This window comes from Atractosteus spatula, chromosome 3 (assembly GCF_055471065.1).
Source record: "Atractosteus spatula isolate fAtrSpa1 chromosome 3, fAtrSpa1.hap1, whole genome shotgun sequence".
NCBI classification, from domain to species: Eukaryota; Metazoa; Chordata; class Actinopteri; order Semionotiformes; family Lepisosteidae; genus Atractosteus; species Atractosteus spatula.
Window position 1 is genome coordinate 62,117,194 of NC_142708.1, and position 24,775 is coordinate 62,141,968.

Genomic DNA, 24,775 nt, shown 5'->3' on the forward strand with positions numbered 1-24,775 from the left:
GGTCTATGCAAGTCTGTGCTCACCTGTGTTAAATAAATATCGAAGCTCTGTGCAAACGGCCTCATGGAGGCCAAATATCGGACAATCAGGCAGGAATCCTCATAGTCCACAGTATCAGAGTTCATTCTGTGGAGAAAGAATCTTGCATTTTTAAACACTTCTCTTAAAAATAATGCTGTATTGTAAATGTGAAGCAGGTTTTCTGATATAGGAAATCTACAAAAAATGATTTAAGAATAACGCACGTTATATCAACTACCCTGAAATATGAACTAATCCACAGAATTTGTTTTTCTTAGAGAAAAGCAAACTTGAGCGGAGTCTTGTGAAGGAAAGCACCTAACCAAAAGCTCTGAAACATTTGACTAAAATTATGTCTATAAGAGCAGTATGGAACAACTTAAAAACCAAAGCTTACTTTAATGTGCTAAATTGCAATGGTGTAGTTTTAATGATGGAACGAAGGAACTTCTTCCGAGCCTCTGCTTTCTGCATGATCTCTCCCGTCGTCTCTATGTCTTTTGCATGGTGCGTCCCCTCTGATGAATCCTCATCCTTCTGGTTCTGCGTCTTCATGGCCTTTTCTGTCTCTGTTGTAGTGTCCCGGAACCACTGAGCAATGTAGAACTTCCGCGCAAACTGTGGAAGACCAGGACAACATGCAACTTCATCTGTTTGTGGACTGTTAGGTGTTACCACACATTCAAAGCTTAGGGCCATAGAAACACAAGCTGTCAAAATCACACCAATGGCACACATTACTGTAGCAAGACTATCTTTAAAAGAATTTTAAGTAAAATATTTTGTTACAGGAGGTGATTATGATCGTAAACTACCAAAATCCCTGATGACATTTAGCTTATAAACCTTCTGGAGCTATTATTCTGCAGCACTTTCACCTGCTTTATCGTCCACATATCACTGTGTCTTCAGATTCAATGCACTAAAGACATAACTAGAACTCAGCTTTGGTATTGTCGTGTTTGGTGACGAAACGTTACCCTTCATGTTCCTAAAAAGAAGTAAACGGTGAAGGCAATCAAGTTCAACATTTACATTGTCAGACACAATAACATGTCAATTTACTTACAACCAACGATGGGTCAGTCTCAGCATTTTCATCCAGGTAATCCAGTAATGTCTTCTGAAGCTGCTGGATATCATCATTACCTGAAGACTGCATTAGAATGAAGGTTTTGAAGGAAAAGTTATAGGATTGAAGGGTCCATACCTACAGCAGCATCAGTATAGTTTGTAACATGTTGTTAAGCGTATGGTGTGCCACAGAGGAGCTGTAGAAACACGTGTCCAGTGTCTTACACACCTGAAGGATTTACAAATTTTATTTATTGCTGGTTGCCATCATAAACTTCAAGGTATGTGACAAAATATAATCTAAATATTCCAACAGTATCATGGGATTTCTCTTTGAACTTGCTGTTCCAAACAGCTGGAACATTTTCACTCATGTGGTTTCGCTTCAGCACTTCAATTGTACACTGGAACAGCTGAAGCTTTTAGATATGCTGATCATTATTCATTTTATGTCTGGTTTGCATTTTCATTTTCTCCAGATGTATTTTATTTAGTCTATAGTTTGCTCAGAGTAACTATATTTGTCTTGCTGCAGTGTGTGAACTTTCTTGGCTAGGTTAACATTTTAACTGAGAATGTGCTCTCTGTTTTAGTTGACTGATTAAAAGAATTGATGATGTGATGAAAGAAATGTAAATGTCATTTTCATATTCTGTATATCGGCGTGCTTGGTAATATAAAACTATAATGCTTTTCATCCCAAAAGACCCCAAAGAACTCTACGTATAGGAGGAGACACTACATTACCACCCACCTTGGAGATCATGTGGCAAGCATTATGTGTCTAAAGCCACACAACATATAAGATTAAGTGGAAAAGTAAGAAACTGCTTTACCAATACCATGGCATTTAGCCAGGACACAAGGCCCTAATTTTACAAACAGTAACATGAGATCTTTAATGACATCATCTTTAAACAATGAGTGAGGACCTCAGTCTAATGTCTGATGTGAAGGAAAGCACCTCCTGGTCCATAAACACCAATTGCAGCTTGGATTTCCCTACAGGTCTCCCACCCCGATACTGAACAGGCCCAGCATTATCTAACTTCTAACATCTGTAAAAAAGCAGTAATGCTGCTTCTTCTTTTTATATTGTTTGAAACCATGAATCATACTTTGATTCTGAACACTAAAAAACAGGAAAAAGAAAAGTCACTGAAGCTCCTGGGTCTAATAGTGACTTGTGATAAATCCAAAAGGCATGGAATTTGGGAATACACTCTTGCTAACTTACCCGTTTCAGAATGCGATCTATCGAACTCTGATCCATTTTGCTCGTCACTGCATCTTTCCTGAGCCTTGCAGCAACAGTCCCAAGATAATCAAGGGAAGCCACCCTCAGTGCCATCTCTGTCTGCTTGTTACTGAACTGATGTACCTGGATAACACAGTAACGTTGGGGGGGTGGGGGGGTTAGATCTCTTAAGACAAAGGAGTCATCATAACAGTTAACGTTCTTCTATTGAACCGAACAGGATAAGCCATTTCCACTCTAAATCTCTAAACTATTGCATTCAACCAATGAAATTCAAGAGGAAGTAATTTGCCTAGGGCAGCACATCCTATGCATATTTTTCCCCAAAAGCTGATTTACATTGTACTAAACTTCAGAAAGACATTTTGGATTAATTTGGATAATTCCATCCCCTTATCTCCTCCTATATCACAGATGCATTGTCATTCTGATACTTGCAAGAAATAACAGGAAGCACTGTCATTGATGTTCAAGAATTCAGTGACTCTGTTCAAAGGACAGCGGACTGATAAAAATATTGCAAAACCGTATAATACAAAAACCCCTGCTTTACAAACCATCTCCACTTCAGTGCAAGAACACTAAAGCATTAGTACTGGAAATGGAAGGGAGCTGCATGTGTAAGCTCCTGTAGACTCCTCCGCCTGACTTACCAGCAACCTGCCCAAGAGACTGAGCAGGAGCTCAGCAGCAGGCCATTCTGGCTTGTTAACAGTGGACAGGAGATCTTGCACAAAATTCTCAAACAGCGGCCGGTAATCCTCCTCACCCTGCTTACTGCCACACCTGTGAATTAAAAACAGAGTATTGCCACACTTCGTTCAGCTTATATACTGATTTGTTCCACTGACTCATGCCTCTTTACATTACAGCTTCTATACAACCGACAGGTACCCAAAACTACAGTGCACTCTAAATCTGAATATGGCTTTTAAAACATGCTTCTGTTTTAGTAATAGTTATTATGAATTATTCAACAGCTAGCATTCGATTAATATCTTCATTATTAGCTTAAGATGGCGTGAAGGAGGCTGGAGGAAAATGCCAAGTATGCAATATAAAATATAAAAGCATGCACTGGATATCATTAATGTATTACAAAACAGTCAACAGTTTCAAGTCATACAAAGTATCTACATTTCCCAAATGATACCTCTCAAATAAAGAATACCAAAGCTTACTTTTTGAGAAAAACAGAGAGGAAGTTCTGAGCTGTTCTCATTGCGGTTTCATAAGAATTTGTTATCAGAACATCCTGATCCACCTGTGACATAGCAAATGTAAATGAACAGCGCATCAACAATTTGTGAATAAAACAATCTTACTTATTAAATGAACACCAAAACCGTTATCGAATCCTATGACTCGGAGTAAACTTCTCAATGAAAGCATGAGATTTATCCAAACAGTATAACTCTATGACACACTACACTACTTTACACCCATTTACACCAATTTCTTTTTGACTTATTGTGTTGCATATCCCTGTATCTGTGTGAATCACTCAATGTGCTCTGTGTAACAAGTTGTGAAGAGCACTCTTCAAAACATGACATTGAATTAAGAGATTTTTTTCCCTACTGCATGTTAAGGTTTACCTTTTTGTCATATTCATCTTCAGTGTTAGAATCCTTCTCCGATGGCAAATGCACAACACACTGAATGAGCTGCAGGACCAGAGCAGTCACCATCTGTATGTACATGGGCTCTCCATCCATGTCACTGCTGTTCAGTCTGATCAAACACATTAACACAATTAGCATGCTGCAACAGGAAAGAAATGTTAAAGGCCTTCTGAAGTGAAGTCTCTATCCTGCAATGTTTGACCAAGTAGAGTATGTTTCTTCTCCTAACATAGGAGTTGTGAGAGTGAAGAACTTCTTCCAATATAGAGCTGGATGAGATTCTCTACTACTAGCTCTATAAACTACTACATGGGCTGAATGGCCCCTTCTCCTTAGTAACTGTTCTAGTGTGCTTGTTATTATACACATACATCACTTTAAAAAATAAAAGGCATGTATTTCAGTTCAGGTTTTTTATGCATTTCTGAAAGCATTCCAAAACATTGTGTCTTAAATTGCAAGGCACTTATTTCACTAGGTGCCACAATAAATACTGAGATTGGTAACAGTTCAAGTTGCATGAAAATAAAATGTCTTAAAACGATGAAGCACCTGTAGGTGAGAAATATTGGTCCCTAACGTGGTAATCCACCTACTTGAAGTGCATGAAATCCTACAACCACAGAGCAGGGTTTGGCCAGACTTCTAATGCATCTGGCTAGTTACATATTCACTGGTAAAATAATGTACTATACAGAGAAGGCAGGACTGCTCCTTGGGTTACAACTCAAAAACTGTAATCTTTTAAGGAGTAATTTTCAGGCCTAGAGTTTTTGGAACTTCAGCTGCAATGTGTGAATGAACAACTGCTGCAATTACAAGCTGCAGTTATGAATGAAATAGTAGGAATAATGAAGTAAAGCAACTTCAGAATGTCCACTGAGAGTCAGGGCCGTTTACAAAAATAAAATGGCTGAAGATGCCAAAAATAAAATTCAGACAATCCCAAAGGCCTCAGAGAAGGTCTTAGTTTCTGCAGTGATGGTACTTAGTTTACTTTATTTCTCTTTTTACTCTTGACTGTCACAGTGGCTTTTTTACGCTATATTGGCTCTTTTATTATGCTAATTTATTCAGCGTAAAGAATGGCTCTAATTTTGCAATTAACACCTCTAAAAGACCTGATAGCTCCTACTGAATACTTCATTTGTTTCCCATTGAAAACACTTATTAGGCAAAATGCAACAGTTTCACACCTTGTCGTCAAATAGTTCCATTTGTAAAAGCTAAGGCAACAGTTCTGATACCTTCAACAGAAACCAAGGAAACTTTGTCTAAGATTTTGACCAGTGATCAGCCTGACCTAATGGCTACCAAATTTCTTCATATCACAATTATACGATAAAAAGCAACAAACAGTGTTTCATAGCTGCAAAATCATATATGTCGAAAATATTTATCAGTTCCGACTGCAATACCTGAAGTTCCTCAAGCTTCGCTTACTCGTTGGCAGTCTGGCTAGGGATGTAAAGATCTCCTCCAGTATCAGCTGTCTGTGCTTCTCATATCTTGAAAACACCTGATAAAACAGGATTTAAAGGAAATAAAAAAATATTAGCAATATTTACTTTCACTTTTTCCATGCATAAGCATTTAAATTTAATGGTTTTTGAAGTGTCACAGTACTTACAGCAGTCACTAACTTGATGGCACACAGCTGCAGCTCGCTGACATTTTCCACAAAAAAGGGTGTAATGCCCATTGACGAAACCTACAAAAGAAAGAAAATAAAGCAAGAAAAACACCATGTTATAGATAGTAATAAATATATAGTAAAACTTGAAAAGGAGCAGAATGATCTTCATAAACTTGGTACAGTGTATTTAATCTTTGATATCATACATACCTGTCTTTTCTATAAACATGCAATACTTGTGAAACATGAATGTAAACAAAACTACAGCATGGTCTAAAAAATGTATCACTTCAGTATTTAATTACTTGGTCTGATCACTAGAATATGAATCATTCTAGTCTGTTGAAGACAATCTCGCGGATGCTCAGATGACAAGGGGGCTGCCGATTTGGCACATACCTGCAGAATGGTAGTGTCTGTGAGCAGCTGTATCTCTAGCAGCTCAGACATGTTGCTGACAATATCACAGATTTTGTTATATAGCATCACGATCACTCGCTGCTTGTGGGTGGAGCATTTTGCACGCTTAGCCTTGGAACTCAAAACGCCACCTGTTGTACAAAGAAGAAAGAAAATTAATTTTAATTATGGAAATGAACCATACATGCATCTGGTTAGCAGTTAGCTTAATTAATTATCTTGGATAGTATCCACAATAGACTTGCACTGGGGAAGCAGATTAGCAGGAAGGAATCAGGAAAGGATAGTCTTGCCATTGTGATCTTCTGGAGTGGGCTTTCAAACCTGGTACTTTAATGAAAATACTCAAGAAACACTAGGGAACAACAGCAGCCCTACCTCAACAAAAGGCTTTGTGAGAGTTCTAGGCATTGTCAACTTGTCACCATGTCTTCTTATCAGCTATTGATCACATTACAATGCTTTACAAGTAAGTAAAATAACTGTTGTTAAGGTCTAATAAATGATCTTGTAAGCACGGCTTTAATTTGTTTAATCTATATAACACATCTACACCAACCAAATTCCTGACCTAAAAAAAAGAAAAGGTGGCACAAGCCTACATTAAAAGGGCATTAAAACGTGCATTATGAACTGCTGCATTTTTGAAAACCCACTCCAATGTTAAGATAAAAAACAATACTTCCCTCCATGTGGATCCACCCTGTAGACAGGATCATACTGAGGGTATAGTGTGTTCTGCAAGTGAAATTTAGTGTACTGTAGGACCCTCTCTATCACGTCTTCAATATATACCGCTTTGGGCATATGGCTGGAAGTCATAATGTTGAGGGCAGTGAGACAAGCATCAGCGGATTTTGTCACTCTCTCCATGATGAGATCCCGCCAAAGTCTCTCCTCATCCTCAGTGTCATTATCCTAAGAACAGACACAAGAACATTAGAAAGGTTACAAATGAGGAGGTCTCCAGTATGATGAGGTCACAAGATTCATTCCTACTGCCTAGGAGGTTGGCTTTCTACACTTACAAGAGCCTCTCTTCTAACACAGATGCAATGAGTTTTTATGAGACAGAAATAAACCTGGGAAGCACAATCCTGAAACTCACAATCCTAATGTAACTAGTAACACAAAAATGAAAACTTACATGGTTAATGAGTGTAGAAAGTTTTGAACCATCCTGTATATTCTTTTCCAAAATATTCAAAACTTTCACCAGTTTATCTGCTGGAATCTGCAAAACAAAATTTTACCCCATAATCAATTGTTCATTAATTTCATTTAACAAAAATCAACATATAGGACAATAAGCCGTGATTAATAATGAATGTCTCCATCTTTTAAACATTCCAAATATGAAATAAAAGAAAAACACTTAAAAACAAATAAAGGTCATGAGGTTCTCAATTAGAGCACATCTTTAACAGTTTTATGACAATTTTCATCACGACAATGCATAACACCTTTACTATCAGAATAAAGCCTTACATACCCTGCTTGTAATTCCCATGGCTTTAATTTTAGCAGATTCACTTCCTAGTTCACTAAGCTGATGCTTTCCCAACAGTAACTCTTGTGGAATTTCATCATCATCCGCTAAAAGAAAAAAGTTAACATAAATGTGCGTTTCAACTTCCAAGCTAATCAACACTAACAAAAAACAGACATTATGCATTTACAAAATGGAATGCGCTTAGCAAGACAAAAAGACACTGTAAATATTGGGGGCACAGCCAGACATCGCATCAACATGAATAATGACAGGAACCTGCTGAGCAGCACGTTCACTAAAATCAGCATGTGTACAATTTCCAATTCAAGATGGTTTTGCGCAAGTGTATTGTCACTGAGACTGAAAAGAAAAGTCTACGTTAAATTTGACTTATGAGTTGCCGCTGTGCCTGATGTCAATCGGAAAAAGACACAAGGATTGTAGACGTGACCTATCTCTTTCATGATTTTTGTCCTACGTAGGGTCACGTTAATGTTTTATCTAGAGGACTTGACCCTTTGACTGAGCTGGAGCAGCAATTCATAATGTCCCCAGCTGCATTTTGGCTCCAGTGGGCGGAATGATGTGGCTGGTACTACTGCTCCTGGGTTCTGCATTAACTCCAGTCCCTGGCAACCTGTGCCTTGGTGCTCTAGATTCCTCCCATCTCCCAACTAGATGCTGGCTAAGTTATCCTAAATTCTCCCCTTTCTCCACAGACCTGTGGATTTCTATGCTGTTGTTTGCTCTTGGTACTGCTTTGTGCTCTTTGAGTCCAGGATATGTTCAGGCCTGGTGGGACCCTGACCATTCTATGGAGTTTGATTACAATGGATGGATCTAAACAAAACAAAACTAATATACAAGTATGTGGAGGTGCAACTCCCCTGAAAAACCTACTAACACATTGAAGATCTGCACAGAAATTAAGAGCCACATGGTGTGAAAACTGTGAATCTCGGCTTGAAGTTTTATGACAGTGAAAGATGCATATTGAACGGATGTGAAATGCTTTTAAATTGGGCTAGTATGTAAACTACAATTTAATTGCATGAAACCTTGTTCTGAAATATTTAAGAACGAACAACAAATTAAGTACCCAATGCAGTGAAATCCATGTCTTCCAAATTCTCCAAAATGTTGTCAATGCTGGCTGAGAACCTCTTAAAAGTTGACGAATCCATCATTTCTTAAATGAAAAGGAAAACAGTTAATTCAACATGATTTCTATATGTTCACACAGAAGCATCCAATGATAAAATGTAAGAGCTGTATTAAAATACCTTCAGGTGTAAGTTTAGGTTCGTACGCTTTCCTCTTTTTCTGCTTTTCTTTTTTCTTCATTTTTCTGGCAACTGCATATAAAGAAAAAAGTGGTCAGATTGTGAAGAGGTCTTCCAATAGAGTTCGAGAAGGAAACCGACTACGAACAAAGTTTCATGGGAACAGCTTTTCTTCCCTGTCATTGACCCCAAAAACAACAATGCTAAATATTCATGGTCAATGAACCAGAGTATCTCAGAGTACAGTACTCCACTATAGCATCCTTGCTCACCAGTGAGCATTAATCCCCTGTAGTTTTCATTAATCAACACATCTCAATTCTTCCACCTCAGAATATTTATGATACAGGTTAAAGCGTTGACCCCTATCCTGCTTCTATGCAAAGACAAACTCCCTTTCCACAGTAAATTACCATTCAAGCTGAAGGCTTGTTTTGCAAATCCAAGACTCCCTTGTCCTACAGAACTCACCAAAGAATAAGGGTTTCTACCCCCAAAGATGTCAGACATTCTGCACCCCTGGCTATACAAAAACTTCAGAACTAAAACAGTCGAAGCCAGTTATTTTTACTACAACACTTACTGGACTGCTAAAAGCTTAATTTTCATTGTAAGCCAAAAATATAACTGTGCAACTTACACAGAATTCACAGTGTCACAGCAACACTTTGTGGAAACACAAACTGTCAGCTTTCTCTGCCAGCTGACTCGCCATTGCTTATTAACAGGGGTGAACTCTGTAAACATCAGCTGTGCCGGATGAGGAGATGGCATGGAGTTCCACCCAGGGCAGAGCGCAGGAGCTGGCCGGCGGTGAACTCACTGTCGCTCAGGCTGGGTGGTGGGGAGTCCTCCTCGGAGTCGTCGGGGCTGCGGTCGCGGTAGCGGCTGCCCGAACTCCTCCTGCCCTCGTGGAAGTGCCCGCTCCTCCGGTGCTCCCCTGAGCCCCTCCGCTCCCGCTCCTCACACTCCCACGGTTTGTCCCGGTCCTTCTTGTGCCGTTTTCGGGCAGCTAGGGGGGGGGGAAGAGAATAAAAGATTTCTACCTCTACGAACCTGAGCCTCAACCCAGTTAAAAAAGAAGCACTTGTTTCTACAACCACCGGGTGAGTTATGGAGCTCCTATGGCATGGTTATGCCCACCCACACCTGAAGAGACCTGACCAAACTAGGTTCTACCCATGGTGCCCTCAGCCAGATACGTCTATTTGCGGCAGTCCGGTCTTAGAGAGTTGTCGCTGTGAAGGCTAATGTCAAGTTATTTTACTCACACTCAACAGTCTCGTCGCTTTCTTCGTCTGAGCTGACTTCGGCATATTTTGGTTTCTCGTTGACTGTGGTACGTTTTCTCTTGTTCATCTTCACCCGCTCGCACAGTGGCATGGTCGACTCAATCTCCGCCAGCAGCTCTGGGGGCAGCTCCTTTAGCACCGACTGGTCTATTCCACCTGGAGAGGAACAAGATGGGGACAGGTCGAGCTCAAGTCTTTCCACTGCCTTCCGAGATTTGAGACACATTCATGTTAAAGTCACGACAGTTGTCAGCAATGTTGTGAGTCCAGGAGATCCAGAGGCCAGGATATCAGCCTGGCCTCCTTGAAGCTGATACCCTGGCTTCTTTCAAGAAATGGCTGGACAAGATCTTTGGATTAATTAGTTAATAACTATGAAGCGTGCTAGTAGCCTTCTCTTATTTGTAACTGTTCTGAAATACCCTGTTCATATTTAAAAAAAAAGTGATATCTGGATATCAAAAAACAGGTAAGCACAAACCCAAAGCACAATTCAGCAGGTCTATGCTGACAAGCAGGTATTGTATCTCTTGTGGCAACTCAACTAAACAACTATGTAATGAAGGAATCTGGAATGTCTAGCCATCTTTGCCAATTTTATTATTAGTTATTGAGGTTAATCATTGAAATTGGCTTGATGTTTTTATTTCACACCATAATATGATAACGTCCTTACTGAGCATTAATTTGGAGTAAGGGACCACTTCAGAAGCCCATTTGCTAAATCCTGTACATCCAGTCTTACCCTTCATGCACATAAAGCATGCTCTAAGTTCTGCAGAATCTCCCCTGCATCTTTCCCTGAAAACTGTAAAGGAATGGGGGAGCCAGCTTTGGGCTGCAGGGCCCATTACTGGGAGAGCCATGGGGGGGCTCTGCTTGTTTTGATGATGCACCTCTTTGTGAGCAGCTCGATCCCCTGAAGGTTTATTACCACAGCTCAATGTGTACTGCCAGCTACAAAAATATTTCTATCCTTAATTTGACTCCGACACCTTTCTAAATGTGCAATTAGCCTCTGAAAACTGGTTACTGGAACTGCGGCGTATTTCCAAAAAATGCTACGTTTGAAAACAATCCACAGTCACTGAAAAATACAATTTTTTCAAGTTCAGGTATGTTGTATGTGCAAGGGACTGACTTTGTGGAAAAGTTTTTAACTCTATATGACAACCAGTTAAAATAATATGCTGCCTTATTATACCATACTCAGTTATGATTTCTAATCTGATCTACCAAAACCTGGAGGAAGAAAATACTCCAAACAAGTAAGAAGACTGGCAATAGCTCTGCTAATGGGCAAACAAATCAATAACAAACTGCTTGTTCTTTTTTCCACTCTAATTGTATCGGCTATGTTAACTAACACACTGTCATGAGAGTACAGGTGGGGTATAAGTTTAGGATGTGCATCTAAAAGAATTATATTTTTAAAATCAAACCGCGTCACTGGTGTACAAATTGGATTCCTAGGGATCATTCTAACAGGCTTTAGAAGGATCTGTAATTGAGCCACAGGTGACAACCTAAAAGTATCACAATGACCTAATTAATCCAATAACCGGTGAGAAAATAAAAACAGCTTTGTATAAAATGCGTGTAACATTAGACCACAATTAACTGATTAATAGTATATCAGATTCAATTCTAAAAATGATTACATTCGGAATTATTGAGATGGAAGAATTATTTCTGAGGAAAACTAGGTGATGCTCTCCCCTCTGGACCAGCTTCTACCAATGCCCCAGTAGGGAAACTCTGGACAATGTGCTGCAGGGGGCTCCGGTCACCAGAATGACAACAAAAACAGAAGGCCTTGGCTACTGTCGTTAGGGATTCATTTACAAGACTTGGAGTGGTGACTCCGTTGTCTTAGCTAGATTTTGCTCCAGGTTATCTAACAGGTCTTGTTCTGGCCAATCTAAACTTCCCTCTTGATTCAACTGCAAAATGAAATGGTGAAAAACTGAAATTGTATTAAATTAAGTTGAATTCAAACACCTATGATGTATAACTCCCTCTCACTGGCTGGTAGTTCCAGTCACTCCAGGGCAAATTAGCGTTTGCATGGTTCTCAGACACCCACCACTGTTATTAACACAGTTTTCAGACACTATCAGTTGTGACGCAGGTGTGGGGATACTCTACAGGTCACACATCACTCACTGGTCTTTGGGGAAAGCTACAGTGGTAGCTGACCTAATAGTTAACTGACCTTCAAATTAACAGACAACCTTCGTCCAAATGTAAAGATTCAGGGTGTATTTCCTCTTGAGGAGAACAGCAGCTGAGGTATGGGGCACCCTCAAAGCTTAAATACTACAGCAATATTCACTAGATCCAGACTGCAATGAACTGAAAGCGACAACTAGTCAGTATGAAGGTGGAATGCGAACTTCCAGCAAATAATGCAGGAGCTTTAAAGAATACTAATTCGGATATTGTTAAGAATCATGCTCATGGCAGCGTACAAGGTGTTCCAGTCATTGTAGCAGCTGACCATGGGTGAATGTGAATGCACAACTGAAAATGTGAGGTGACATTTTGGCAAAAACATACAGGGAAATGAGTCAATTGTGGTTTTTCTTAACTAAACAGCATTTGGCAATTTCAAATTCCTGACAATTAGATACAAGTTTGAAGTGAATGCCAGGTCCTCATTCAACCTTCATTTCAACATAATAAAATGATAGTAGTGTCAATTCATTGTTAATGGCTTTAAATCAGACTAATCTTATTGACTATTAATATAGAAATTTCCAGATCAGAATGCTGCATCCACAGATCAGTCTGGATCCATCTGGAGAATACTATATATCCTGCGATAATGGAGCAGAAAATTAACCTCTATCAAGTGTACATCAAGATACTTAGTTTGTGTTTGGTTAGAAGTCTTTAATTTAATTGAAAAACGATATGCTTCTACACTGAACTTCAATCAGGTACTCAGATTTATTAACGCTTTAAGCAGTTTAACAGAAACATAAGTATCGCACAGAAAAAAGAAGGCAAAGACAATTAACAACAATAATGTTAGAGTCATTTAGATCAAGCCTGGGTGTCATCCTTGACCACAAGAAAAATGTTAATGGTACCTAAAGGGTCAGATACAAGGATCACCTCCTGCAACAATGGTTTCAGAGAATTAGCCCTATACTCTGCATAACTCCATATCCCAAAAGTTTTCCTTCCAACTAAAGGGCCAGCAACAGTCGCTGCATCTTCTTCAGTCAAGAGGTTTTGCCAGGCAATTACTTTCAACAGAAACCTTTAGCAAAACTTCATCAGTTCAATCACCTATGCATACCACATTTTAATACCAACCTACAATGCAAATGCAAAATTAATTTTCCAACCAGAACAGATCACTGGGCACAAGGTAATTTACATTGTACTAAGTAGAAAGGTTTGTGAATAGTTCTGAGTACTACTGTTCCTTATAATAAAATGCTGAGCTCAAATCATGTGATATGAAAATACCTGGTGCTCCGATTTTAGTAGATATTGTATAAAAAAATACTAATAAACATTTTAATCCACACATTAACAGCAAAAGATGCAACTAATTCGCTAGAGTAATGAAGATGGCCTTAAAGCAATGAATCTGACTCGAAAGCGGCCCTTCAATCAGAGAAACTGCCCCGAGAGTTTCAGCATTCAACTGACTCCTCCAGAGAAACCAGGAAACTGGCTCTGTGGTGCACAGACTACATCCAGGCAGGCAGAGTCACCACACCATCTCTGACAAGGACATCCGACTGATCTGCCTGCATAATTGGACTGCAGTGGTTATCGTATGGTCCAGTCTAGAAAGAAATAACCAACATCTGCAGTATGATGATAGCTACCTGTTAGCATGAAAGTGATCTGCATGCTCAGAATACAAGAAGACATTCAGGAGTAATGCTGACAGATGAGAGGTGAAATCTCTGTCTTTTGTGAGCCAAAGAACTCTTGAGGTGGCAGCACAGAGAGTGACAAGAGAGCTGTATTCACAGATGGAGGCCGTTTTGCATGACACAGACCTGACGGAAGGCATGGGGTGACATGGTGATCAATATGGTTCAAGCCACCTACCAGGGAGGTGGAAGTGAGATGATGTGGGTTAGAGCCTCTTAAGACGACAAGGATTTTGAGGCAGATTGATAACAACCTTCATGCTCGGCAACACTCACAAACGTTCTAGAGCCAACAGCTTTTGCATTCCTATAAGCCAATCTAGAAACACCTCTTTGCCAGCAGAACAGTTTGGGACCACACACTGCCAGGATTACAACAGGGCTGCAGGAAAACAAAATCGTCAGGACACCATTTCCTCCTGACCCAAATCCAACACAACATGAGACCCAACAGGTTGGGAACATTTTAATAATGGTGGCAGAGAAAAAGCACTGTATAAATAGGGCCTTAGTATTTAATACAAGTTCAGTTGTTAAAGAAACAGATGGAATGACACTATACAAACAAAAAAGATAATGCAAAGACTGTGCAGTAGTTGCCATGAAACCCAGAACGCAACATCCAACTTATTAGGAAGGGTAGATGGATGGAACTAAATTTAAAGCAGACGGGAGTGACCAGAACATATCAAGTTAGAGATTATAACCATCATTTTTTACATGACCAGATGGACCAAGAAATGCAAATGCTTTTGGTAACTTTTCCTCTTTTCTACTTTATAGTCATTAAGACTGTTGCCTATGATAAGATTTTGACTCTGTGGAAGGTTAAATATTTTCCAAGAATTTCAAGCTACAATACTGTATGAAACCAATACAATAAATCTACTCACACTACAACCTGATAACCATCCACAAACAATACAGATTCCCTCTTACTACCATCAGCTCAAAACTACTGGTAAAACAGAGCCCATAAGCATGTTTAGGCACTATACTAAGCCTTTTTTTAATTTAAAGAGGCACCATCTTAGTGATAAAAGCCTTACCTTTACCAGATTTGGAGGATGGTCGGTTCTTCCCAGATTTAGAGCTCCTTGCATTCCTGTCTTCTCTCTCCTTTATAAATTTTTGAACTTCATCAAAAGTTAACTTCTGAAGCACCACCACTGGTTTCGCTCCTTTGTTCAAATCCTCTACAAGGCCCATCTTCTCCATCTTTACCTTCTCATCCCGGGAATCAGACTTCCTTGTTTCCTGAGTGACATTACCATCTTTGTCCCGTTTGATTTTAGGAATTACAAAGTTTTTCAGTGCTCCAGACTTGCCTCCCAGTAGGTATGTGGGGAACTCAGGCTTGGTATCAGGCGGCTGCTTATGCGAGTCTGACCTTCCTTTGCTGCCATCTGAACGCCTCTCATCCCGGTTGCTGGGGGATTTGAAGCCAGGTCTGTCTGTGCGGAGTCGGCCACTGGAGTCCGTCCTCGGCTCCTGTTTGACCCTTGGGCTCTCAGGGCGGGATCTCTGCTCCTCAGGGGAGCGTCTCTCCCTAGAATCCCCCGACTCATTTCGCTGCTTCCTCTCTCGGTCTCTCTCCCTGTCTCGGGAGCTGTCAGACTTGCCATGTCTGGAGTCGTGATCCCCTCTGCTAGAGGACTTAGGGGTGTCAGGCCTCCTGATCCTAGAAGGATCTCCCCTGTGTCGCTCAGATTCAGGTCGATCCTCTGATCGCTGTCTGTGACCATCGTGGTCGCGGCGTGAAGACTCAGAGGAAGAGGATGATGGGCGCCCATCTGGCCTTTGCCTGGGTGTCTCTGGCCCTCTGCCTTCAGATTTCAACTTGGCAGAATCCGGTTTGCCATCATGCCTGTGTTTCGACATTTCCATCCTTTTCTCCGAGCTGACGGGCTTCCCACTGGAGTCCCGACGGTTATCGTGCTTGTGTTTGGGGGTCTCTGGCCTGCCATCTACACTCTTTTGTCTGGGTGTTTCTGGGTGGCTCTCATTTTTCTGTTTGGGGGTCTCAGGCTTACTGTCTGAGCTCCCTTTCTGTTTGGGAGTCTCAGACCTATGTTTAATGACCTCAGGTCTCCCATCAGCAGCCTTCTGAACATCTTCTGACTTCCTCCTAGGGTTCTCTGGCTGGTTGTCTGGTTTGAGCCTGAGGACACCTGTCATCTCCTCCTGACAGCCACTGACAGAGCCATCTCCGGCCGGGCCAGAGGCAGCAGCAGGCACACCGCGCTGCTCCTCAGTCCATTTCTGCGCCTCTGTAGCACCAGTGGGAGCAGGAAGAGAGGGGTCAAGCTGGCCCTCTGCCCGCCCGGCCTGCTGCAGGTCGATGCTCACCATCAGGGCCGGACGGCTAGCTCCGTTTCCAGCAGCACTGGCCTCCTGAGGAGTGGCCTTATTCCCGGCGTTTCCTCCTCCACCACCTCCACCAGCCCCGCCTGTAGAACCGGCCGTTCCACCGGCCCCAGGCTCCTGCGGGTACGAGTCCTGCTTCCGCTTCTTCAGCGGCTTGTCTGCAACGAGAACCAGAACCAAAAAAAAAAATAAAACGCCTTCCGTCAGAAGCTGCAGTTGTGTAGTTCCATTCACCTCAAGTGAGCCACCCCGCTGCACCCGATGTATCCAGGCACCACAACAGAAGAACCAGGTAAAAACCCACCAATAACCAAAACCCTAAACGCAACAGGTGAAGATAAGATGGTGCACAGTGCCTCATTTCAAGGGTAGCTACTGACAAAGTGTTGATTAACTTGGCATGTGATTTGAAGTTGAAAATCTATTCATGTGGGACGTTAGCCACGAAAGGCAATGACCAGAAAGACTTGAATGAAGTAGTGACAGTAGCCATATCTGCAGATAACCAGTTGGTCTCAATGCTGCTGTCATCTGCCTTGACGGATACTTCTCAGGATCTGTGAAATGAGTCAAATTCAGAGTAAAAGCATAATCAAAACCATCTCAGTTTAAGTACTAGAGCCTGCTCTGCACAGAAAAACACAAGGGAGCTCACAGTTGTTTCAACACATGAACGCATAGAAAAAATGGACTTGACGAGTTTAATTGCAAGCTGAATGCCATCAGAAGAAGGCTCATAGCTGAAATGTCATTTTTCTTTTTAGCATGGAATTAACATCTACTCCTTTTAAAGCTGACTGGTACAGCTCAGCACCCAATCTTCTTCAGAAAGAAAAGCCATGGGAGGAACCAAAACTGCAGAAAAATACCAGAAGACCTTTTAAAGAGACCATAGAAGTGTTTACAGGAAAGAGGATTAAAGCAAGAAACATCTTTTTACCTATTGTGTGGATGGAATTTAAGGATACCAGTTTGCAACTGAAAACATATTATGGCAACATACAAATCTCATATATGTACGTTTTAAAGACACTGCCTAGAAGTGGACATCACACTTAAAAATATTAATATTTTATACACACAACACATTCAAATAATAATTTACATATATATAAAAGTTTACTTGTACCTTTTTTACAAGTCACTAGTTCTGTCATTTTTAAGCCTGTGGGTAGGAGATGAAACTCAAAATGTACATTTGCAAATGTGGGATAATTGACATAATAAGCAACAGTTCTTTCAGTACTCCACCACGGCTGGGAGAAGCAGTAACACTGGTGGTGGGCTGGAATGACATTAAAAAGAAGGCAGCATACAGAGAAACAACCACACACTGGAGCAAAACCATTCCAAGGGGAAGACTGGCTTAATATGAAGAAAGGACATCGGTTGTCTATTTCAACATTCAAGCTTTCGATGGCTGTTTCAAAGATCAAAGGCTTCATCAGTCTGAATATCAGAATTTCAAAACAAATCCCACAACAGTATAAAAGTATTAAACTACCAGTTCAAACACTCAGAAAACACATGGTCAAGAAGCTATTCCACCCTCGACAAATCAATGGATAAGATGAACAAATCAAGGAGAGGTGCTCAGCTTATCAAAAGTGTCATTCTGCTAACTTATACATCCTTTGTAATGGCATTTGACAATAATAAAATGCACATACCCTTTCAGTAAAAAAATGGTGTTTAATTGAACTTCAATTTTTTTAGAGTGCACACCCTTTTGTTGGAAACAGTTATATACAAATAAGGAAGTAAAACATATGAAAAAGTATGTATCTATATGCTTGAAGACAAATGTAATTGCCCATGCTAACCAGACCACTAAAATCACATTACATCACAGGGCTCTGAAAGCACCTCAAGAAGCAGTCAGAAGTGCTGTTAAAGGAAGAACCCATGTTAAACTCAAAGTTGCATTCAGACTCCATTCAGAAATGTGACAGTTTGCTTTGAACAGTTTGCCTGTCGAAGAATATGATTCCAAATAAAGGAATTCACATCACATTAGCCATGCAAGTTAGGAAAATATTATCACACTCAATGAACAAACTTATACCACATACGTCTGTAGACAACAACTAAAAAAGTAACCATAAATACCCCTAACACGTGTTTACCAATGAAGAGTGCAGAAACATGCAACACCACTGTTCTAAAGGAAAAAAACAACTCTCTTAATTAAGGAGTTAAGTATCCACTACGTGCACCAGGAAGATTTTTTGCAGAGTTTTACAGCAGTCAGCATCTCCTTATCCTGTTGTTAGGTAAAAAGGATAGTTTTAAAGCTCAGCTAAAATTTTATACATATCTGGAACCTCATTTAGCAACCAAACCTAAAGTAATCCTGTGGATTTCAGAGTATTAGAGCAGACCATGGTACAGTTCAGTCAGTCACCAGGGAAACTGCAGTGGTTGTATCATAACACTACGAACACAGTTCAGCAGTATGGCAGAGCTGCACAGACGTTTTCCAGTGTGTAAATTGTACAATATAAGATAAGCATTATGGCATTCCAATCATGCAACAAAAGTCGTCCTAGAATGATTCCATAAGAAAGGGCCAATCTTTAGGAAAATACAGGATGTCCTTGATAAGAGGAGACTTAGCAACCCTAGTCAGCTCCCAGCTGTAGGATCTGATACCAGTCATGTCTGTGCAACACTGAACATGCTTCTTCTGCAGGAATTAGAAACCAAAACCAAGCTACTACACAACTTATTCTAGCAAGCAGATTTTTAAATATTCACATACAGCAGGTTCAAGTTTCAAAGTCTAGGGATCATGAGTTTGAATATGGGCTAGATAGCTGACATAAAGATACCTAAGGGTGGTAATCGACTGTCCGAGCACACCAACCCCTGTAACTCGTTGAGCACACCTGCAAGCTTTAGCAGCTACGAGTGTCTAAAGCCAAGAGCTGTGCTTTGGGCTAAACGTCTGCAGTGTGAGAGCAGACTGAAAGTGTGCTTTTCAGAGGATGCTTGCATGTACTCTGCTTTTCTCATGCCCATGCACAGGTCAGGTGGCTGCTAGTTAACTCGGCTGACTAAGAAATTGGATTGGAAATTCAAGTTGTGAATAAAGAGAAGATCCCTGCTGATGGAAAAATAAAACTGCAATCACTGCACACACACAGACACTTTTCATCTTGTGTAAGAGCTCAGATCTGGAAACCACTGAATTTCATTCCTCAGCCATGTGCACTTCAACTATTTCTTAATTTTCTGGTAGTAGATACCTATTCTATGCACTGCTTGGTTCACATGAACACCATTTCATAATATAATGAATGCACTGTATTCTTCAATTGAATGAAAAATATCATTCATGGATTAAACATACCCTGAAAAAAAGAAATACTTATGTATTACACAAAATAGGTTAAGGAAGCACAATGCAGCCATAAATAGTTCATTTATGCACCCATATCTATAAAAATAGCTAAATATAATTTTTAAATACTTTATGATGTTTTTTTATAGAACAGTGATTTTCCTAAGAACTGCATAACACCGGGAACTCCTGTACCTGGAACATTTCCATTAAACCCATAAAAATGTTTCATGCTTTTATGACACGGAGATAGTGTTCACAGATTATCCAGTTGGTTAATGGTCTTTATTGAGTTACGAGACTGGCACCCTTCCCCCAGAAGGCGCTGTGCTGTACCAGGTCACCATGGAACAGCATGTCTCAGGCTAAAACTTATGGTTTCTCCTTCAAATTATTTAAAACTTTACAATACTTTGCAATAGCTTGATGAGGTAAAGCCCGGCTATACAAAGAAATAACCCTGAGGCTAGTATCTTAACCACTCCAGATTTTTACTTCTGGAGAGGCGAGTGTATTTTTGCACTGTTATGTTCTTTCTTATTATCCTTTGTCACTGACAAATGTAACTTCCATACCGTGTTTGGCTGAAAAACAAAAGTCTATCAGCAATATAGTTTGATCTTGAACAGGATGCTGTATTAAAAGCTGCTTTTCTACATAAAGTCCAAAGAGGTTAAAAAAAGGGCCAAGGATTTGTAATACTAGCACTTTTAACACTGAAACAGTGCTCTCAAAGTGAAATGAGACAACCGTTCCAAAACTTTGAACCTGTGAATTGGCAATACCCAAGAAACCTGTTCAAAGGGTGTCAGTTAGCAAAGCAGTTCCAGGACCCACCTTTATCCTGCACCTCTTTCGAGCAGCGCTCTCGCTCGATGGCAGACTCCCGCTCTATCCTCTCGATCTCCGCCAGAGCGTCCATTTCCACCTCGTCGTAGGGAGTGGTGGCGGAGAGGGGCTGGGCAGGAGCTCCTGGCATCGGCACTCCGGGAGGCTGCGGCTGTTTGGCCGACGCCACCGCCGTGTTTTGTAAAACCGGCACCTGCTGCGCAGGCAGAAAGCCGGCCTGCTCGTTCTGCGTCAGGCACTGTGTAGCGTTGGTTCGATGTACATCCTGGGGGGCCGCTGGGGTCTTAGGCGGCTGGCCTGCATATTGCATGTTGTTGTAAGCCATGTCTCCCTCAGGATCGGGGCTGTTGTCCATTCCAGGAAGGAGATCTCCCTGTGGGTCCATTTCTGAAGATTTCACACGAGAAAGTCTTAAGGTGAGTTTTGTGGAGTCCTTTGATGGAGAGCTGATGATGTCGTACATCGCTGCCTTGTCTGCCTGTTCTTTTTCTTCTTTGCTCATTTTCATTTTCTTCTGCTTCTTCTTCCTGTCTGGAGAGTCCATTAAGAGGTCTGGTGGAGCGTCTCTGGGAGAGGTGTAAGGGGGTGGGGACTGTAATATAAGGGGCGGCCTGGATCCAGCTAAAATGAGACAAAAAACACTCACTACATAGGCAGCCTTCTGTTTTTATAATAACACAAATGTACAAGAAACTGATTTCTCCGAATACCCCAATGTTAAAAACAGAGCAGAAACTTAATATGCAACCTGCCCTAATTAAAGGGCTACTTTCTTAAACACAATTGGGCCACACATTGTACTTCACCGTTAATTAAGAAGTGCATAATATCCAGTCTGTTACAGAGCTCGTACTGTCCAGTGAATTGAACCAAAGACTTCTGCCATCCAGTTCACAAGAAAATTATGCAGAAGTTGCAAAGTATAACACCACCCAAGATTTAAACATCACCAAGGTTAAAAGTAAAGGATAATTCCAAGATGACAATAGAAAAAAGTTTCTAAAAGAGCCTTCTTCAGGTGTTTCCTTTCTCCTGAAGAGGCTTAACAGCTGAAACATGCTGTTTTTTTCTTTCTACTTTTCAGTGTGGAATTAAACTTTGCTTGTTCCTTTGCTGCCAGCATGCTGGGGCAGCTCACCACTCAAACCTCAACTAATAAAGGAAAGCATGAAACAAAACAAATACAAATAACTCTTAATGCCAAAAGATTCATTTCCTGCTCAAATGATGTTAAGAGAAGCAAGGTACTGGGTCCTTCAGCGTACCTTTTGGGGTCCCGTCACTGCCTGCTGGAGAGCACACAGACTGGGGGGATCTGAGAGGGAAGGATGCGTTTCTCATGGAGGGATCGCCTTCCTGCAAAGCAGTATGAAGTGGTCAACGACATTACAACTACAGAGCATTACAACCTTGCCAGTTAGGCATCAGTCCCCACAGCTGCACAGTATTCACCCCTAACTATGAAATAGCATTCCTTGTAGTATATATTTTACTGGAAAAAACTGAATCCTCATAACAATGAGAAATATACTCAATGACTCCCCCCCCGCTGCCTGGTTCCACACTATCATCTATCCTTCCACTATTCCATTACAGAGGTAATGCACCATGAATTGTTTTTTCTCATGAGCAAACAAACAGAGCAGCTCATTGCACATTACAGAAAACTCAAGTTTAAAATTATTGCCAGGAAAATTAGGCACTAGTACGAACATTTTATTAGACACCTGACTAAATTACGAAGTCGTGACGAAATTAAATCAGTCAAAGAACGGAATTGCTCCTTCCAACCCGAACATAATTTTACAAGTCTTACCTCACTTCCTAGCCTATGCACCATGTTCAGGTAATCTTCATTTGATCCATGCCTGGAATTGTCAGCATGGTGGTTAGCGGAGTTGCTAGACATCTGCCCAGAAACCTTGTTGTCATGAATGTTCCTCATGCCGCCAGGAACCATAGGACTGGCCACTGAAACCACAAACAAAGAAGTTTCAATTACTTTCATTCTTCAAGAGTCCTGAAAACAAAACGACACTCTATAAATGCATACACAGTAATACACAATGAAAACAGATAAAAAATGGATTTTAAGATTTGAGGGATGTAAGCTTTTAATTTGAAGTTAAACTTTCCTACAAACTCCTTGGATGATGCAAGATCAGACGAAATGAACACCACAAAAACAAAAGCAACTAACAACTTAATGTGCTTGTTCAAGGAAGGCTCGTTCTGTGTCACAAGCCACGACAAAACATCTGGTGTACGCAACCCACGAGGAAAATGAAACAATACAAACTTGTGTAATGTGTACAAAATTAATATTTATGTCCTGAAGCAAACAGAGGAGAAGGGAAATTTCATTGTTGAGGTAAAACAATGAAACAAAAAATGAAGAATGAGATGCAGTGACTGAACATTTCTAACGTACCTATTTTGGGAAATCTATAATGTAGGCTCCAAAATAGCAATTTACCTACGAATGGTATTGAATGAATATTTCTGCAATTTTGGCGCCATACCTAAAGTTGGGGTAGATGGGTTCTGCTGTGGTGAGGGCTGAGTTTGCACTATCAGACAGGGCTGCACCGGCCTCTGAGGGCTTCCTGAATATGTAGGTGCAGATACAAGAGGGGAGCCATGTAACTCTACAATAAGAAAAGTAAAAAATATATATGGGTATTTAAAGACTGGGTCGCTTTGACTCTGTGTATCGAAGCTGTGAAATCACTTTATGCAAAACGGCTATTTACATTTAGGACGCCTTTTGCTTTCCTTTTAGACTGAGATCTTGAAAAAAGTCAGCATCCAAAACAGCTTGGTATATCACTGTTTTAGTAGCAAATACTAATGCATTTGGCATTTAATTCAAAACACTGCAAGAGCAAAATCACTTCATGCAGAGGGTTACTTTTATTGCCTTTCATAGATTCTTTGTTCCCCTGTTCAATACTCACAGAAAAGAGCAAGATCGACACACATAAAAAAATAAGTGCAAAATGATTGCTATCCACCAGCCAAGCCAATCAGATAAAGTGATATTAATACGGCATTCTGATTCTTGTATCATTAACTAACTGAATAAGAAACAACAGTGCCATTCGAATCAACAGCTTGGCAGATAAGTAGAGCTGGAAACGGCTGAATTGTAGGAGGTTGTCACTGTCTAGCCGAGGGAACTTGACACAACCTGCCTTTCGAGCAGCAGAGAAGGCAAGAAAAGAAAAACGTCAAATAGCTTGGCTTGCAAAAAGTCAGTTCCTTGTTTATTTACATTTCATCATCAATATTGGGAAGTCGCATCTTAATAGTTTCACAGCTATGCAAATGTTTCTCTCATGCCGAACCCACGAGGAAGCATTTCTGGTGAATCAGAGAGAACTGTGCTCCTTGTGCCACTTTCACACACGCTCTACTGACAAAATGCCTCTAAAGATTGCATCACGCAAACAGGCCATCAGTTCCACCCCTTTATGAAAGTCAGTTCCTTGCATTGTTTTTTTTATATATATAAAGAGTTGAAAACTCAATATATGCCCTTTACAGAATGGGCAACCCATGAAAACCTCACACGATGAAGTACTTCTCCAGGATTTTGCATAATGGGACTGAAAAGCCAAAAATGCCCCCATAAGGCTTTGGTGTGAGGGGCTTATTTGCACAGCCATGTAACTATTACAATTTTGTTTCAGAACACTGAAGATAACAGCAGTGCATTTATGCAAAACGCTGACACGCAAGAGGTGCCTTTTATTTTTAAGAGCATAGGCAGGGGGGTGGTCAATCATGGCATCTCCACTCCATGCCATTACAGGACTTAGAAGCTCCCACTATATTACTGCTTTGATTCTTAAGTTCTTAAATAACCCAGGTGCTTTAGATCAATTTGGTAATTAAGGATTTGTTGGAGCAAAGACATGCGATGGAACAGAAGTGTCAAGGCAGTCGAGATGTGTTGTGCACTTTCTCCCCCGTCTCCTAAAAGAGGGTGTGGCAGTCTTCGCTTCTCACCTTGCTGTATCTGCTGATGCTGAGTGTAGCTTGGAGGGTGTGGATACGGCATGTATCCTGCAGGGCTCTGTGGGGCATAAGGGCTGGGTACAGGGCTATTCTGCTGAGGCATAAATCTATTACCAGAGCTCGTCTGTGGTGGAACAAAGCGGCTGTTAAAAGGAAAAAAGGGCAATGTCAGCATTCTCACAGATCTCAAACTGCA

General features: G+C 40.8%; 1 protein-coding gene across 1 annotated transcript in view; it reads right to left on the minus strand.

The window, feature by feature from the left end:
• nipbla (NIPBL cohesin loading factor a) overlaps nt 1-24,775 on the minus strand; it is an 86,695-nt gene that overhangs the window by 12,951 nt on the left and 48,969 nt on the right. The window contains exons 6-27 of the mRNA XM_088912253.1: nt 24,571-24,722; nt 22,376-22,530; nt 21,825-21,915; nt 20,548-21,180; nt 15,050-16,525; nt 10,081-10,257; nt 9,633-9,821; nt 8,810-8,881; nt 8,626-8,715; nt 7,527-7,630; nt 7,182-7,268; nt 6,712-6,952; nt 6,014-6,165; nt 5,609-5,689; nt 5,397-5,497; nt 3,952-4,087; nt 3,535-3,617; nt 3,007-3,139; nt 2,333-2,476; nt 1,091-1,177; nt 419-639; nt 24-126 (exon numbers count right to left, since the gene is read on the minus strand). Coding sequence (XP_088768379.1) covers nt 24-126; nt 419-639; nt 1,091-1,177; nt 2,333-2,476; nt 3,007-3,139; nt 3,535-3,617; nt 3,952-4,087; nt 5,397-5,497; nt 5,609-5,689; nt 6,014-6,165; nt 6,712-6,952; nt 7,182-7,268; nt 7,527-7,630; nt 8,626-8,715; nt 8,810-8,881; nt 9,633-9,821; nt 10,081-10,257; nt 15,050-16,525; nt 20,548-21,180; nt 21,825-21,915; nt 22,376-22,530; nt 24,571-24,722 — 4,708 coding nt within the window. The remainder of the gene's footprint in view (nt 1-23; nt 127-418; nt 640-1,090; nt 1,178-2,332; nt 2,477-3,006; nt 3,140-3,534; nt 3,618-3,951; nt 4,088-5,396; nt 5,498-5,608; nt 5,690-6,013; nt 6,166-6,711; nt 6,953-7,181; nt 7,269-7,526; nt 7,631-8,625; nt 8,716-8,809; nt 8,882-9,632; nt 9,822-10,080; nt 10,258-15,049; nt 16,526-20,547; nt 21,181-21,824; nt 21,916-22,375; nt 22,531-24,570; nt 24,723-24,775) is intronic.